The sequence below is a fragment of the Cydia amplana genome, chromosome 20, assembly GCF_948474715.1.
Source record: "Cydia amplana chromosome 20, ilCydAmpl1.1, whole genome shotgun sequence".
Taxonomy (NCBI): Eukaryota; Metazoa; Arthropoda; class Insecta; order Lepidoptera; family Tortricidae; genus Cydia; species Cydia amplana.
This window is the reverse complement of record NC_086088.1, coordinates 5,219,506-5,236,287: the sequence shown is the minus strand read 5'-3', so window position 1 is coordinate 5,236,287 and position 16,782 is coordinate 5,219,506. Positions and strand designations below refer to the sequence as shown.

General features: G+C 39.9%; 1 protein-coding gene across 1 annotated transcript in view; it reads left to right on the top strand.

Moving 5' to 3' along the window:
• The window catches only part of LOC134657718 (octopamine receptor beta-1R-like), a 40,566-nt gene extending 29,656 nt beyond the window's left edge, over positions 1-10,910 (top strand). The window contains exons 2-4 of the mRNA XM_063513281.1: positions 1,420-1,617; positions 2,193-2,360; positions 10,742-10,910. Of these exons, the coding sequence (XP_063369351.1) occupies positions 1,420-1,617; positions 2,193-2,360; positions 10,742-10,910 (535 nt within the window). The remainder of the gene's footprint in view (positions 1-1,419; positions 1,618-2,192; positions 2,361-10,741) is intronic.
• Positions 10,911-16,782: the final 5,872 nt, after the last annotated feature.

Here is a 16,782-nt window from a genome sequence, read left to right as displayed (position 1 = left end):
GGTATTTTAAACGTCAAATTTCTATGAAATTATGTCGTATAAATAACACTTGCACTGCGTATGCTATCAAAATCGTTGCAGATTTATCTTGGTCTAACTCTAGTACTCTTTTGACTTCAAAAAACGGTCCACATGACTGACACGTTACAGTTATTCCTTCTCCAAAAATATGTTCGCACGCAGCTTTGTATATTACCCAATACACAATTCCCGTTAACTAATATGTATAATGAAGTTATGATTACTTATGATTTACTAAAAGTTTTTCGTTGGACATGAAAGAACGTCACTAGTAACGTCAATGAGATACAGCTAGCTCTCCGAATGTAGAATAGACCGAATTCTCAATTGTACATTACATAGGTACCTAGGGAGGTGAATTCGTAAATGCTCCAGATCGCAGGTGTTTGTGGCCCGAACCGAAGCTGAGGGCCATAAATATGCGATCTGGGACTTTACGAATTACCGCCCGTGGTTTGTCTAACGTTTTACGTCTTGCCTTGGCCAGGAAGTGAGATTTTCTTCTCGCGTCGCGACATAAATAAATGAATTTGGTTTTATTCACTTTTTTGATAAATTGTTAGGCATCGAAGTCACTGTCACACTAGTTCGCGATTGTTCTACTCGCCTGTGCTCTCTAAGCAATTCGAATATAACTCCTGTAACCATCAAGTAAAGTATAATGACGTTGCCTTGACATGGCGTCCTATATTCTTGTAATAATGCCGATTTGCAAGGTTATTCGTTACACTTTGCGCCTTTCCGGGTACCTTTTCTCGTACAGCGAAAGAAGTTATTAAACGGAGGGCTTTTGCCCAACATAATTATATGCAAATAATTTTGAAAACTACGCCTATACAATTCAACATGTATCCCTATTAAGTTTTATAGTTAAAAACACATATAATTATTAATGAAAAACTTAATAACACTTAAAAAATAAAAACTTATAAATAAAAAAATTGGCCTAGGTCGTGGTCACTCGGTAGGGTACCCAGAAGGCTGGCCGCATTGCCCCGCTGGATGGCAATGCTGATCCGCTGGGCAAAATATTGACCAGCCCTCTGGTCGCCAAGTTTTATAGTTATACAGTTAGAGCTTATAAAGTTAGGACTTACAGAGTAAAAGTCTTGGTACCTACTATGGGATCTGATAACGTTTTAGTGTAAAAGCTTTATGCGCCTAATCTTGGCAACACTTTACATGAAATGTTTTTGATGGGATTAACTATTTCTACTGTAGCCTCATGATATATAGTTTGTCAAAGGACTATTTCAGACATAGACAGAGAGAATCATGAGAATCATACTATCTTTGTCTTACACTAGTACTAGCACCCAAAAGAAAAGGATGAGTATAGTTTTCTTTGTTCTTATTTACTGTCAAATTTCGTTTAACCAACTATCTTTTGTCCAACAGGAGTAAAGTGGCAGCCCTCCTGCTGGACAAGCACCTGCAGATCAACGGCATCTCCATGGGCGAGGTGATGCGAGAGAGACAGAGCATACAGATGCAGCCCGCCTGCAGCAACAAGATGAAGAGAGAGAGGAAAGCGGCGAGGACCCTGGGCATTATCATGTCTGCGTTCTTGGCTTGCTGGCTACCTTTCTTTCTATGGTAAGTTTGCTGAAATGACCTGTTAATCACCAGTATCACCATTCACCACCCCCGGATTGGAACCCAAATTCATCAATTTCGTAGGTCACTATAGACTGAATCGGTGCATCGCGGTGGTCAACTGGTGAGAGTCAGGATGGCGGGTGTATGGAGTTGCGGTATACGTCAGGAGTTAGTGCTAGCAATGTGCCAAACGTGCGCCAAAATTGGAGCAATGTGCTCTTTAAACTCCAGAGATAGGTATTTAAGAACAGAATGACGCCCGCCATCATGACGTCAGGTTGGCGAGTGCTTTCCAGTTCTAGCTAATGGCTGCCTACTCAAGGGTGAAGGTATAGCCTAAGGTTGCTCGCAATGTGCTTCCACGTGTCTGAAGCACAATCAAATTCAGAGAGCGGTTAAAGAGTAATATGGAATTGACTAAGTATATAGGTATATAGGCGTCAGCTTATTTGAAATAGCGATATCACATCTTCATCGCTCCATTCAGCTCCATTTCTTGGTGTACACCCGCCATCCTGACTCTCGCGTCAACTGGGTTTTGGTCAGTTTAAATAATGTTTATTCTTCAACAGGTACTTAATAACTGCACTCTGCGGTTCAGCATGCCCTTCCCCTCCAGCTGTGGTGGCAGGCATGTTCTGGGTTGGCTACTTCAACTCTGCACTGAACCCGCTCATCTATGCGTACTTCAACCGCGACTTCCGCGCCGCCTTCCGCAAGACGCTGGACTCTTGCTGTAGGTCAGTCCCCACCCAATGTGTTTACTGTTTACCTACTCATTGGTGTAAGGCCTGAGTGGACGCTCGAGTTGGGCGTGCAGCGGGGCGGGGCGTGCGGCGTGCATGTTAAACAAATGCAAACGTTATAGTAGCGGCCAGAGATGTACAAAATGGTTTTAAAAAAGCATTTAAATACAAAATGCAAAATACTTTTCAGATTTACTATTTCAAATGCAAAATACCAAATAGTTTTGCGTTTTGTATTTCAAATGCTAAATGCAAAATAGGTATTTTCAAAATGCTTTTTCAAAATAAAATACCTTTTGACAGTTTTGACCAAATCTCAGATATTTTTGTTTATTTTAGGTATTTATCATGAGAATAGCCATAGAATAGATAATGTTTGTCATTTTCGTTTCACATTGACACTAGTCAGACATAATAGTCGGTTTAGACTCTCGTGGCTCGCAAGCTCGTCGAGCTAATATAATTTAAACACTAACGGCACGGCATAAGGTTTATAACCGAATGACAAGCCGAATGCGAGTGTGTCGAGACGCGCCGCGAGCCGAGCCGCGAGTCTAAACGGCTATAAGGCGCGCACTCTGACCAAAGAATAAAATAAATTAATTAAAAATTAAAAAACACGACTGCAATTTAAAAGCGAACTGAAAAGCTAAAAATAATTTTTAGTTATGTTAGGTACTCAACTTAATGAATGTAAAATATAATATATAGGTAAGTGTTCTGTCAGGGTCGTAAACAGCAAACGGAAAAGTTTAGGCTCATCTAGGATCGTGACTGTACCTGTATATTTTATTTCGATTGCAGTCGGGGACCTTGATATATTGAATTTTTCCCATTCACAGGTCCCCGACTGCATCGAAATAAAATATACAGGTACAGTCACGATCCTAAATGAGCCTAAACTTTTCCGTTTGCTGTTTACGACCCTGACAGAACACTTACCTATATATTATATTTTACATTCATTAAGTTGAGTACCTAACATAACTAAAAATTATTTTTAGCTTTTCAGTTCGCTTTTAAATTGCAGTCGTGTTTTTTAATTTTTAATTAATTTATTTTATTTTATACATTTTAGTGACCATACAAACCAACCACATTTTTTATATGATTTAAGGCACTTAAGTTACTTCAAGGAGCTTTCATCATGTTGATATTTTGATATGTTAGCATAAAACGTGCTTAAAAACCTAAATAGGTCGGACCCAAAAACCAGACGTATTGAAAAGTGCTATGGCTTAATATCTCTGGAACTACATAATTATAAATTGGCTTTCGGCCTTCGCAATTAAGATACTTAGGGAAGCTGCAGAAAGCATGCACCTTTCTTACGTTCCGGGCCTTCGGCCCTACGCGAAGCTCGGCCTCCGGCCTTTGTAATTAAGAATCTTGAGGAAGCTACAGAAAACGTGCACCTTTCTTACGCTCTGGGCCGTCTGCCCTACGCGAAGGTCGGCCTTCGGCCTTCGCAATTAAGAAACTTGGAAAAGCTGCAGAAAGCGTGCACCTTTCTTATGCTCCGGGCCTTCGGCCCTACGCGAAGCTCGGCCTTCGGCCTTCGCAATTAAGATACTTCGAGCTGCAGAAAGCGTGCACCTTTCTTACGCTCCGGGCCTTCGGCCCTACGCGAAGCTCGGCCTTCGGCCTTCGCAATTAAGATTCTTGGGGAAGCTACAGAAAGCGTGCACCTTTCTTATGCTCCGGGCCTTCGGCCCTACGCGAAGCTCGGCCTTCGGCCTTCGCAATTAAGATACTTCGAGCTGCAGAAAGCGTGCACCTTTCTTACGCTCCGGGCCTTCGGCCCTACGCGAAGCTCGGCCTTCGGCCTTCGCAATTAAGATTCTTGGGGAAGCTACAGAAAGCGTGCACCTTTCTTACGCTCTGGGCCTTCGGCCCTACGCGAAGATCGGCCTTCGGCCTTCGCAATTAAGAAACTTGGAAAAGCTGTAGAAAGCGTGCACCTTTCTTACGCTCCGGGCCTTCGGCCCTATGCGAAGCTCGGCATTCGGCCTTCGCAATTAAGATACTTCGAGCTGCAGAAAGCGTGCACCTTTCTTACGCTCCGGGCCTTCGGCCCTATGCGAAGCTCGGCATTCGGCCTTCGCAATTAAGATTCTTGGGGAAGTTGCAAAAAACGTGCACCTTTCTTACGCTCCGGGCCTTCGGCCCTACGCGAACCTTCGGCCTTCGCAATTAAGATACTTGGGGAAGCTGCAGAAAGCATGCACCTCTCTTACGCTCCGAGCCTTCGACCCTACGCGAAGCTCGGCCTTCGGTTTTTACAATTAAGAAACTTGGGGAAACTGCAAAAAGCATGCACCTTTCTTACGCTTCGGGCCTTCGGCCCTACGCGGAGCTCGGCCTTCGGCCTTCGCAATTAAGATTCTTGGGGAAGTTGCAAAAAACGTGCACCTTTCTTACGCTCCGGGCCTTCGGCCCTACGCGAACCTTCGGCCTTCGCAATTAAGATACTTGGGGAAGCTGCAGAAAGCATGCACCTCTCTTACGCTCCGAGCCTTCGACCCTACGCGAAGCTCGGCCTTCGGTTTTTACAATTAAGAAACTTGGGGAAACTGCAAAAAGCATGCACCTTTCTTACGCTTCGGGCCTTCGGCCCTACGCGGAGCTCGGCCTTCGGCCTTCGCAATTAAGATTCTTGGGGAAGTTGCAAAAAACGTGCACCTTTCTTACGCTCCGGGCCTTCGGCCCTACGCGAACCTTCGGCCTTCGCAATTAAGATACTTGGGGAAGCTGCAGAAAGCATGCACCTCTCTTACGCTCCGAGCCTTCGACCCTACGCGAAGCTCGGCCTTCGGTTTTTACAATTAAGAAACTTGGGGAAACTGCAAAAAGCATGCACCTTTCTTACGCTTCGGGCCTTCGGCCCTACGCGGAGCTCGGCCTTCGGCCTTCGCAATTAAGATACTTGGGGAATTTACAGGAAGCACGCACCTGCCTTACGCTTCGGAGCGTCGACCCTATGCGGAGTTCGGCCTTCGGCTTTCGTTATTAAAATACTCGTGGAAGTTGCAGGAAGAGCCCATCTATCTTAAGCTCCCAGTCTTTGCTTCTCGTAAAATATTGTTTCACAACAGTAGCACGTGTGCTCCGGGATTTGCAAAATTTGTCGTGCAAAATTAAAATCATCATCAAAGACCTGCCTTCTACAGTCATGATAATAGTGTCTTCTATTCAAAGTCTCAAGTTAAATCTTATAATAAACAGCACAATATGTTTATTCAGAGTACCTGAGCATTTCTCAAATAATTTGTACATTTCGATCACATCTTAGATTTCTATAAAAATTGGTATGCTGGTAAAGTACATGAAGCTGAACAATTTCCACCATATTTCCCAAAATGTCCAAGAAAGTTTGTATGAAACATTCCTTTTTTGTTACCAAATGTGTAAGGAAATCTGGTAACAAAAAAGGATGTTTCATACAAACTTTCTTGGACATTTTGGGAAATATGGTGGAAATTGTTCAGCTTCATGTACTTTACCAGCATACCAATTTTATAGAAATCTAAGATGTGATCGAAATGTACAACTTTTTTGAGAAATGCTTACCTAGTCAATCGTTTAAACCGTTCTTTCGTATTTGACACTTTCGCAATTGAAAATAACGTAAGCGCCACGTATGACGTTGTCGTATATAGCTGCAAAGAGAAATGTCATTAGCGCGATGTAGAACATTTCGTATTTTCTCTCCAACGATACAATTAAACATATAACTTATATATATTCGTATGATCGCCTTAAAAAATCCTTTCTTTTAATACCCCATTCAATAGATTTAGACAATTCATTTATCTTTGCGTTATACTTATATTTTGTAAAATCTTGTCCTACCAAATGAATATTTTGTGTACAGTTGTAGAATCGTCTTTCAAAATCCTTTATTTTAATACCCAACTTGATAGGTTTATAAGTTTTATTTTTGTTTCGGTTGCACAATTTGCAGTGCCTAATCCGCCATATTGGTTTTGTGATGACGTCACATAGCCTATGTTACTCGGGATGACGTAAGGATTCCAATGATATCTCAAACACCTAAATCGGTTCAGGCACTTAGCTGTTACGGTGTAACAAAGAAACTTACATACCCACATACAAACATGAACCCTGAAAACAATACACTCTTTTTTTGGGGCAGTCGTGTAAAAAAAAAGGGCGCGCATGGCTAGCAGACGCCTCTATCGGTCAAATTCGGCAATACAAGCGTCATTCGTTCATTTCATTTTGTTTGACTGGTAATGTTGGCTAAACTTAATCACAAAGTATTTTGCATTTTGAAATGAATATTAAAAATGCAAAATACATCTCGAAAAGTATTTCAAATAAAATACAAAATGTTTTTTACTAAAAGGCATTTAAATGCAAAATACAAAATAGGTATTTTGCATTTTGTATTTGCATTTTAAATAGAAGTATTTCAAATAAATCGCATCTCTGGTAGCGGCTTTAGTACACGCGGCTCGAATCCCTCGTGATCCCGACGCAACGCTGCACGCCCCGCTTCGAGCGTCTACTCAGGCCTTACACTTAGTCTTAGAGGGACCTCACACTAACGTCTTTCGAGCGTCGGCGTGTAGTCAGCGCTATGGAAAATGGCGTCGCTGCGCAGTTGTGTCAACTTTGAGTCGAGCAGCAGCTATAGAGTTGAGTAGACACCGACGCTCGGGAAACGCTAGTGTGGCCCTTAGTTTCCATTATATCATCCAGAAATGTTGTTCCTGCTGTAACTCCTGATCAATCTGAGCATCCAATGTCATGCCGATAAAGGTACCGTTCAGATACACCAGCAGTACTGCTGCAGTATTGCAGCACGACATTACTTCCGGCTGGATTACTGCCGCAAATATCATAAATCCGGGCAGTAACATCGATTTTGACATTTGCGGCGAATGTTGCGCTGTAATACTGCTGCAGTCATGATGGTGACTACCTACACCATTAAGACTACTTAATGCGAACAGTGCCTAACCCACTTCTAGGGCTATAACCGCAAAAATCTAAGCTCGCAAATTGCGGTCATCTTTCTCTGTCACTCGCATTACCCCTTTATTGGAGTAAAAGAGAAAAGATCCCCGCAATTTGCGAATTTCGGTTTTCGCGGTAGAACCTCTGGTCCTTTTTTTCCTTCTCCTTTTTCCGCATCTGCAGACGAGGCCGACGCACTTGAAAAAAAAAACTTTAAATAGGTAGGTTTTCATTAGCATAGGTACATTGGTCATAATTTATAAAATATCTGGGAGACCGAGCTTTGCTCGGAAAACATATTATAAACTCCAAAACGCGAGTTTTATGAGAGACAAGACCTAGCTAGATCGATTTTTCGTCCCCGAAAACCCCCATATAGCAAATTTCATCGAAATCGTTAGAGCCGTTTCCGAGATCCCCGAAATATATATAATTATATAAGAATTGCTCGTAAATTACCTTGAAAGCTTGAAAGGAGATAGTTTGAGGTCCGAGAAAAGTCCCATGCATAAGAAGTTTATAAAATGATAAAAACAAAAATATTCCCTGAAAATAACAAAAACCGAGCACATATAAAACGATTAGGCATCAAAAGTACTCTATCATAACATGCGAAAACTGCGTAATCTTAAACAACCTGCCAGCCTGTTACAGTCAGGATTACCCGCTTCCCTGACATTTACAGTTTCGTAAAAGGAAATAAAGGGACATAAAAGGATTTGCAGGGAACCGTCAACCGCTTAGGCCTTCAAAGGCTTAAGATCCGATATAGACGGAGAGCTGACCTCGGAAAATGGTTCACAATTTTGGGAGCAACAAAATAGTTAGTAGTAGTTAGAAAAGTTCCTGGATTCAGACGTCTGACAGCTGTTCATCGGTGGAGGTCAGATAATGCAAATAACTTGAAGGATGTAAGTTTTAAAGCTCTGGGTTAGGTGTAGTATTAAGGAGAATTCTGTATTCTCTGTGTGTGTGTGTGTGTGTTTCTGTAGGGGTGTTCTGTGAGGTGTTCTGTGGGGGTGTTCTGTGTTCTGTGTGTGTATTGGAATTAAATAGGTAATTCCAATAAAACATTTACAAACTTTTCTCTTGGGGTAATCAAGTATAAATAGATTTCATGATTTAGGTACCTTGACATGCTCTTATTCTCTTAACAATAAAGTCTCGTCAAGATCATTTTGAACACCTCGCTTAGCAACTTCTGCTGCTAACTGTAAAAAATTTCGAGGTTTAGCTCTTAGTCTATAAGATCCGATAGAGATAATCCAAAATAGGGAGCGATATTGCTTTCTTCAATTTGTCTTCAGTTTTGGGAGGAAATTAAAAACGAATTGTGTTTGTGGGAAACCGCTCTAATGTCAGGTGTTTCCGTGTATAGCCGTACAAATAAAACTATTAATGTAGAAAAGACACGCGATTTTGACATAACATAACAAGAGGAATAAGAAAAGTTTGGTTTGAAGAGGGGATTTTTTGTTGTGTTTTTTTTAATCAGAATCGGATAAAATTTGATAAGTTTGAAGAACGCCTTGTTTTGGCCAGAATAAAATATACGGTATCCTAATTTGGGACAAAAATATAATAATATATTATTATGTAGGTATTGTAATGTTCAGCTTAGTTACGAAAATATCGTACGTTTTCGTAACTCAAAGGAAGATTTTGTAGCACATATGTACAAGTAACATAGCGCTTATAATATTGTACAACATAGGGAACTCTAATTTACTCTAAAACACCAAATTCGAAATAAATCGAACTCTGAAGATAAATAAAAAAATAAAAAACTGTGACGAAAAAATTAAAAATAAAAATCCGCCCATTATGATCCGCAAAAATTTTCTTAATGTCAACTTTATAACCAGTCTTTCTCCGAGAATATTTTAAAGCTTGGAGTAAATTTTAAAGCTGTAGTATAACTACGCGATTAAGACCAAATAATTTAAATAAATATAACACCCAAAGGTTCCATACTCAAAGGGTAAAACGGGACCCTATTACTAAGACTCCTCTGCCCGTCTGTCTGTCCGTCCGTCTGTCTGTCTGTCACCAGGCTGTATCTCATGAACCGTGATAGCTAGACAGTTGAAATTTTCACAGATGATGTATTTGTGTTCCCGCTATAACAACAAATACTAAAAACAATACACTCCTTTTTTGGGGCAGTCGTGTAAAAAATAAGCAACCCTCGGTGGTCGAACCGAATCGCACTTGTCCGGTTTTTAGGGTTCCGTAGCCAAATGGCAAAAAACGGAATCCTTATAGATTCGTCATGTCTGTCTGTCTGTCCGTCTGTCCGCCTGTCTGTCCGTCCGTATGTCACAGCCACTTTTCTCCGAAACTATAAGAACTATACTGTTAAAACTTGGTAAGTAGATGTATTCTGTGAACCGCATTAAGATTTTCATACAAAAATAGAAAAAAAAACAATAAATTTTTGGGGTTCCCCATACTTCGAACTGAAACTCAAAAATTTTTTTTTCATCAAACCCATACGTGTGGGGTATCTATGGATAGGTCTTCAAAAATGATATTGAGGTTTCTAATATCATTTTTTTCTAAACTGAATAGTTTGCGCGAGAGACACTTCCAAAGTGGTAAAATGTGTGTCCCCCCCCTGTAACTTCTAAAATAAGAGAATGATAAAACTAAAAGAAATATATGATGTACATTACCATGTAAACTTCCACCGAAAATTGGTTTGAACGAGATCTAGTAAGTAGTTTTTTTTTAATACGTCATAAATCGCCTAAATACGGAACCCTTCATGGGCGAGTCCGACTCGCACTTGGCCGCTTTTTTTTTTCTCATTGCCTCAATATATTCGGTGCTATTCTCCAAATATTGCTAAGCCCGAGTCTCTTTTGTTTTTCGCAATGAAAAGGAAGCAACAGGTTTGGCCTACCTGTTTTGCGAATACCGGTTATGTGAAAGGCTTTCATGTGGCACACATAGTTTGAAGGCTATGCGTACAGTCAGGTGTTGAACAATGTCTGCATAAGCTTTTATTCTTTCAACAATAAAGTTGTATTTAAATATGTACAGTCAGCATCGATAGTAGCCTAAGAAATAACGGGCCAAAAGAATACACCCTCGAATACTTTTATAAACAGGGATATATACAATTAAATTTTGTATCAAGTAGAAACGTCTGCCAACGAATTAAAACAAATGTTTTTAAGCTTGGGGATATACTGGGACATTTTTTGACCGTTAGCCATATTTGAATATGTCATTATAGATCAGCAGTAGGTACAACGCATTTTTGAAAGAAAAAGTGGTACTTACTTTAAAAAAAGAAGGTCACTTCAACGTTTGTTGCGATTCGTGCAATAATGTGGCAAGCGCAATGCTAAGTAAAGTTAAAGTAAAACATGTTTTTTTGTCCCCAGATCACTATGTGGTGACATGCCCCACCGCCACTGCTGTCCGCGGCGCCGCGAGCACCACCATTCCAACGTGTCCTCAGACATCCATATGAACAACTGTGTCAAGTCAACATCAGCTGATCTGTTGAGGGCGGTGCCGGCCTCATCGTCAAGGCCAGATGAGTGCGATTAACAATCATTTTACCAAAACTAAAACGCGTCAAACGTCCATCGATCCTCTCGTGTCGTGTCCTCAGACATCTATGTGAAGAACTGTGTCAAGTGAACTTCAGTTGACCTGTCAGCTCAGCTTTATCTTCTAGGCCAGATGAGTGCGATTGCAACCTTATAGTGTAGTAAATAAACAAGATTTTAACACTCGAAAGTCATCAGACATCCAAACAATAAACGGTGTCAAGTTAAATTCATCTGAACTGTTAATAGCCGTGACTGCTGCGTCTTCTATCCCAGATGAGTGCGATTAACAACCAACAATGTGTGGGGAATAAAGGTTGTACCAAAACTACAAGTCAACTCAGACATCCACCCATATGATGAACTGTGTCAAGTGTTGTCATTTCCAGATGAGTCAGATTACCAACATGATAGTGAGTTAGTAAGGGTACCTACAGTCACTACAGTATAGTGTACATCAAACATTCATGTTAACTGTGTCAGGTCCACCTCCGAGAACTGTTGAATTCAGGCCAATTCAAACTTGCATTTTGACATCAAAATTATTGATGTCAAAATGCAAGTATATTCTCTCACAGCCATTTTGTCAGTAGAAAAGGCCGCAAAATTAAAAAATTTAAGCAGAAAGGGATTTAAATTTAAATGTCCTAAAATGATCTCCCGTACAAAATTTTCATTTCACGCCTTTTTCTACTGACAAGTTGGGTGTGTTTCAGTATTTATCATTCACTCGTGCATTTCGCTCGTACTTTTCCGTACATGTACTGTAAGTTGGAATTGGCCTCCGGATTAACAACATTAAGGGGTAGGTAGGTAATAAAGGTTGTACCATCAATCAAACGTCTAAGTGCGAAACTGTGTCGAATCCTCATCACCCGATCCCCCGAGTGCGATTTGAGGACTATGAAGTGTAACAGCAGAGGTTGTGATTTAGTTTATGGTTTTCCAATAGGGATATTAGGGATGTAGGTTAGATTATTTCACACCATGCACGAAATTAACTATAAAATTATTGGAATAACGGACTTTGGTAGTTTTTTGACACAACTTCTATTTATAAATCGTGAAGAACTACAAAGAGTAATTATTTTAACCGTGATAGTTACAGTTGTATCACAATAGTAAAACGATATGAATGAAATGAAAGGTTGTGAATACGTTTGATAGTTTTATTTTCAACACGTTTAAGGCATTGTCATTGCTTTAAATCGGGACATCCTTAACTTCACACTGCATTTGTTTGAATTGGTCTTCACACTTGGCACTTCTTGTATCGAATCGTTTCGAATGATGACTTCGGCCGTCATGAGACTAAGGAAACTACACTACAAAAGACAAAAATGAAGATTGTCACTGTGATATTGCAAGTTTCCTCCTTTTACCTTCAAGTTGATGCCATTTCTTTGTCTAAGCAAATAGGGACTTTAGCGTTGAGTGACAAGGTTAAGTGTCGTTTGTCTAAAAAACCCTGTGACGAGACTTACACTCTACTCGAAGGACGTAGCATACTTTTTCCTTTAAGCGAGATATAAACGTCTGTTTTCAAGGAAAATGGAACGGTAACCTTCAGGCATATAGTTGAGAAATGTGTGTAGGATATTCAAATAAATAATGTACGTGTTTTCGATGTGGCACTTGAAAAAGATGTGTACTTAAGTATGTATGGCGTGATTCAGATTTGTGACGATTGAAATCCTACTTTTGTAATAAAACGTAGCGATTTATTGGACATGTGAAATTGTGATTTGTGATGGTAGAAAATGGTTTGACACAAATTAGTTTTTTTGATGTGGCAATAATAGACAATGGTTTTAATTTAATCTCAGCAACAGATTATGACAGCTCAGCAACTACTACTACTAGTCGATGAAATTGTACACCTTTTTAGCTCCAAAATCGTTAACGAGCTCTTAAATCTACGTTATATGAAACGTCTTCATTCTTACTCCCCTGTACTAGAAATATTACTTTCGATATAATTATATGTATACCAAAGAAAAGTAAATATAGATCAGATCCGAATAGGCTAAGAACAGTAAGAACAAAAGTCAACTGATAATAAGTCAGTTATAATTTAAATAGGTCAAAAGTGGCAACATTTGGGCGAACATGACATTTTCATACTCCAAGGATTATTGAAACCTGCAGGTGCGAAAATTCTTCCGGGTCAAAAATTTAATTGGGTTATCATATATATTATAATAGAGAATTCTTTTAAACTGCGTTATGAACCATAATAAAATGGAATAATAATATTTCTTTTGAATTTGAAGTTAAAAAGTAGGTAGCTACATTTTGTGGGTACATAGAGTTTTTTTGTATGAATTTAAATTTTATTTACTTGTCTATCGTATCTAACTAAAGGTTAGGTTATGATCTTTATTTTAATTAATCTCGTCAAATGTCTCATAATTTATTGATTTGACATTGGAAAGAACGCAGTTCTCGGATCCCATTTAATTATATTATTAATTAGATTGCATTTATTTCTTTTTCCACTCTCCATCAGGTTTCAGGTCATTTTCTAAAAGTACTTACTAGGGACCTACTCAAAGTTTTATTTTAAGCTCGGCCGAATTTCACCTTCCCATACAAACGGAGTTTCGTTCTCATTTTAAAACTACGTGTTAGATTGTAATGAAACTTTGCACATACAATAAGATAAGGTATATCTAGTTTGGTAATTGGTTTACATAGCTCCAGTTTAACAAAACAAACGAAATAGAGCAAAACAAGTTTTGTATGAAAAACTTAAATTCGCTGTATTTTTTTAACTATGGTATCTGAAGCTACATAAACTAATTTCATAACTAGATCCTATCGTAAGTACAAAGTTTCAGAGCAATCTTAACTGGTCGTTTTAAAATGAGAGCGTTACCTAGCTACCTACTACGTTTGTATGGAGAACCTAATAGCTTGCCGGGGACTCTTAATCCTTACGTGATGTTAAAAATCTCTACTCTCCTAATTGCCCTCTAAAAACACCCGCGATTACATTATCCATATAGCTAAAACCTTTTTGCAAATAGGTTGTAAACGCTCCATTTATTCACGATCCTCATTACGAAGCGCTACAAATCACCCTAAGCTGTTAGTAAACGACGAATACTCCCTGAAATGGTGTAACGCAGCGTACTAGGTAGGCGACAACACGCGAACGCGAAGCGAAGCGACGCGGCGCGGGGTGAATCAATCATTTGATGCCTATAGAAGTGTCCTACGACTCCTACGTGGGCGACCTCGTTGCGAACGCGAACGCCGTGGGCCCGCCGCGCCCCGCCGCGCCGCTTCGCTTCGCGCTCGCGAGTTGTTCGCTTACGTAACACGCAGCGTAAGCCACTATCAAACTGGCATGGATATGCGACTTTATTTACTCGTAGTCACACAATTATGTCTAAAAAGACGAAGCTTTTTATTCCGAGTCCTGCCGAAACCGAAATTTCGTTCTTACACAACCGAAAATAAAAATGTCGGCGCGGCTGAAAGTTTTCAGTTTCAGTTGAAAGCGCGGTTTCAGTTCGGCAGTTTATTTGAGCGAAACCTAAACATGATTTTACCAAAAACTGCCGAGTCTGAAACAGAAACCTTGGTCGGACACCAAAGTGACGTGTTGCCTCGAACACTTACTTACGAATTTACTAGTGCGACAGAGAGGCAACACGTCAAACATGGTTCGCGTAGACCCTCAGCTACTATTGCTAACTCTCCAAAACAAGCCTTGAAAGAACAGAGAACTTCACAAAACGTACTCATTTAAAATGAATCATTCATGAATGTTAACCGGATTGCATTGGCAGCTATAACTGTGTAATTAACATTAATGGTTCACAGGAGACTATTTCCGGATATCCGGCTGCATTTAAATTGGCATTTAAAATAAGGTCATGTTCAGATATTAAACAAGCACCTGTCCTGTAATGTTCTGGCTGATTAACGAATAAAAACGAATCGAATGAGTGAATGAAAGTATTTATTTATGTATAATTAAAAGCATTCGGACTTTAAAAATTGGTTATTGGTATGTTAATACTTGCAGTTTTCTTCGCTACCAATATAATCAAAAATAAGTCGAACGAGATTATTTAGCGTGATACGGGTGAATGATGTCACATAAAGATGAGATCGAATGAGATTTTCATCTTCCTCGCGTTGTCCCGGCATTTTGCCAAGGCTCAAGGAAACCTGGGGTCCGCTTGGCAACTAATCCCAAGAATTGGCATGGGAACTAGTTTTCACGAAATCGAGACAACATGCCAATCGCTAACGCTCCGTAGCGAACGAAACGCAACTGTCGCTGGCACGCTAATATGGAAGAGCGATAGAGACACAAAGCGATTAGATGGCAAAGTGCAAGAGATTGTCACCTTGGCTAGGCCGCCAGTAAGGAATCGCGCGGGAGAACGCAACTCCTGCCACAGAGCGGACACGCCATACATCAAAAATGATTTGCGTTTATATGTGTGCGCGGCACGTCTGTACACGCGTCATTGTGTATCTGACGGACTTCTGGCATGCTCTCAGTAGAGCGACTTACGCACACATTCATGTCGCGGCCAGTCGCGGGACGAGGTAATCCGAGTCGGGGCGGGGCAGTGCGTGTCCGTTCTGAATGATAATGATAATACTATTACCTACTTATTCTGTGCTCCTGCTAGACCGCCTGGTATAGGTACGAGTAAATGCCAACGGTGTTGCGGCTGATGGTACTATGCGGTCAAACTTCTTTAGTACAAAAATATAAAACGGCCTCGAAAAAGAAGCCATTAAAGCAATGTTTTGTGACTGGCTGATATAATTGGAATTCTTGAAATATTCTCCATGTCATAGCATTCTAGAACTTTTCCGAGCAATAAACGAGTCCTTGGCCTTCCGAGAATAGCTCTAGGTTTATTTATAGCTTGAAATAAAGCTATAAATTAAATTTTCAGCTTCGAAGTTATTTTACAACAGCCATTATTTAAATATAACTAGAGAGATTTTATTCGTTATAAACTTGGTTAGAATATTTTATTTTTATTTTAGTAGGTATAGGTAGGTAATCAGTTTTACTGGATATTTCCGCAAATCGACAACCATTCTGCTTATTTTTGTTACACCTTGTAAGTAAAATTGGCACGACTCTTACATTCAGTAATAATTTCGTAGGCTTATAAATTCAGCATTACCAATTCCGACTGGAAGCTGAAGTGGGTCACTTCCGGGAGTCGTCTGGATCGGAACTGCAATTCCCATTCATTTGATACCATTCACTGCGTGGTACCAGAACTCTAGTACCGAAGCGCTTAATAAGGTGCTTGGCTATGTTACTAATAAGTTTTTGGCAAAATTTTCATTTTTGGTACAAGCTTTTATCGCTGACTGTACTTTTCTTACGACAGACAACTAATACTCATCGAGACAATTCTAAAAACCCCTAACACAATTAAGTTGCGTTGTTTCATTTCAGAGTTCCTATGGCCACCTCCTGTCTCCATCATCAGATCAGCTCGATGGTACCATAATATTGCATTGTCGCCCAACTTACATGTGTATGCAAAATTTCAGCTCAATCGGAAACCGCGGGTAGTGGATCAAATTTAACTTGCAAGATTTGATTACAGACAGACAGACAACGGGACAGGTGAAAGTAAATAAAAGCTTGTAATAACAAGGAAAGGGACCCAACTGTCCGGCTCCGATTTGATTTATTTTTATATATGTTATAGACCTAGTCTAAAATAACAGATGAGCGTTTTCCAAAAAAAGTGTACATGTCATTCATGTCTTCAAAATATTGACTTCTTGGGCTCATTTTACTCAGAATCATTTGTACATTCACGCCTCATACCTACATGAAAAAATGTGTCCCAAAATTTTGTATGAAAAAAAAA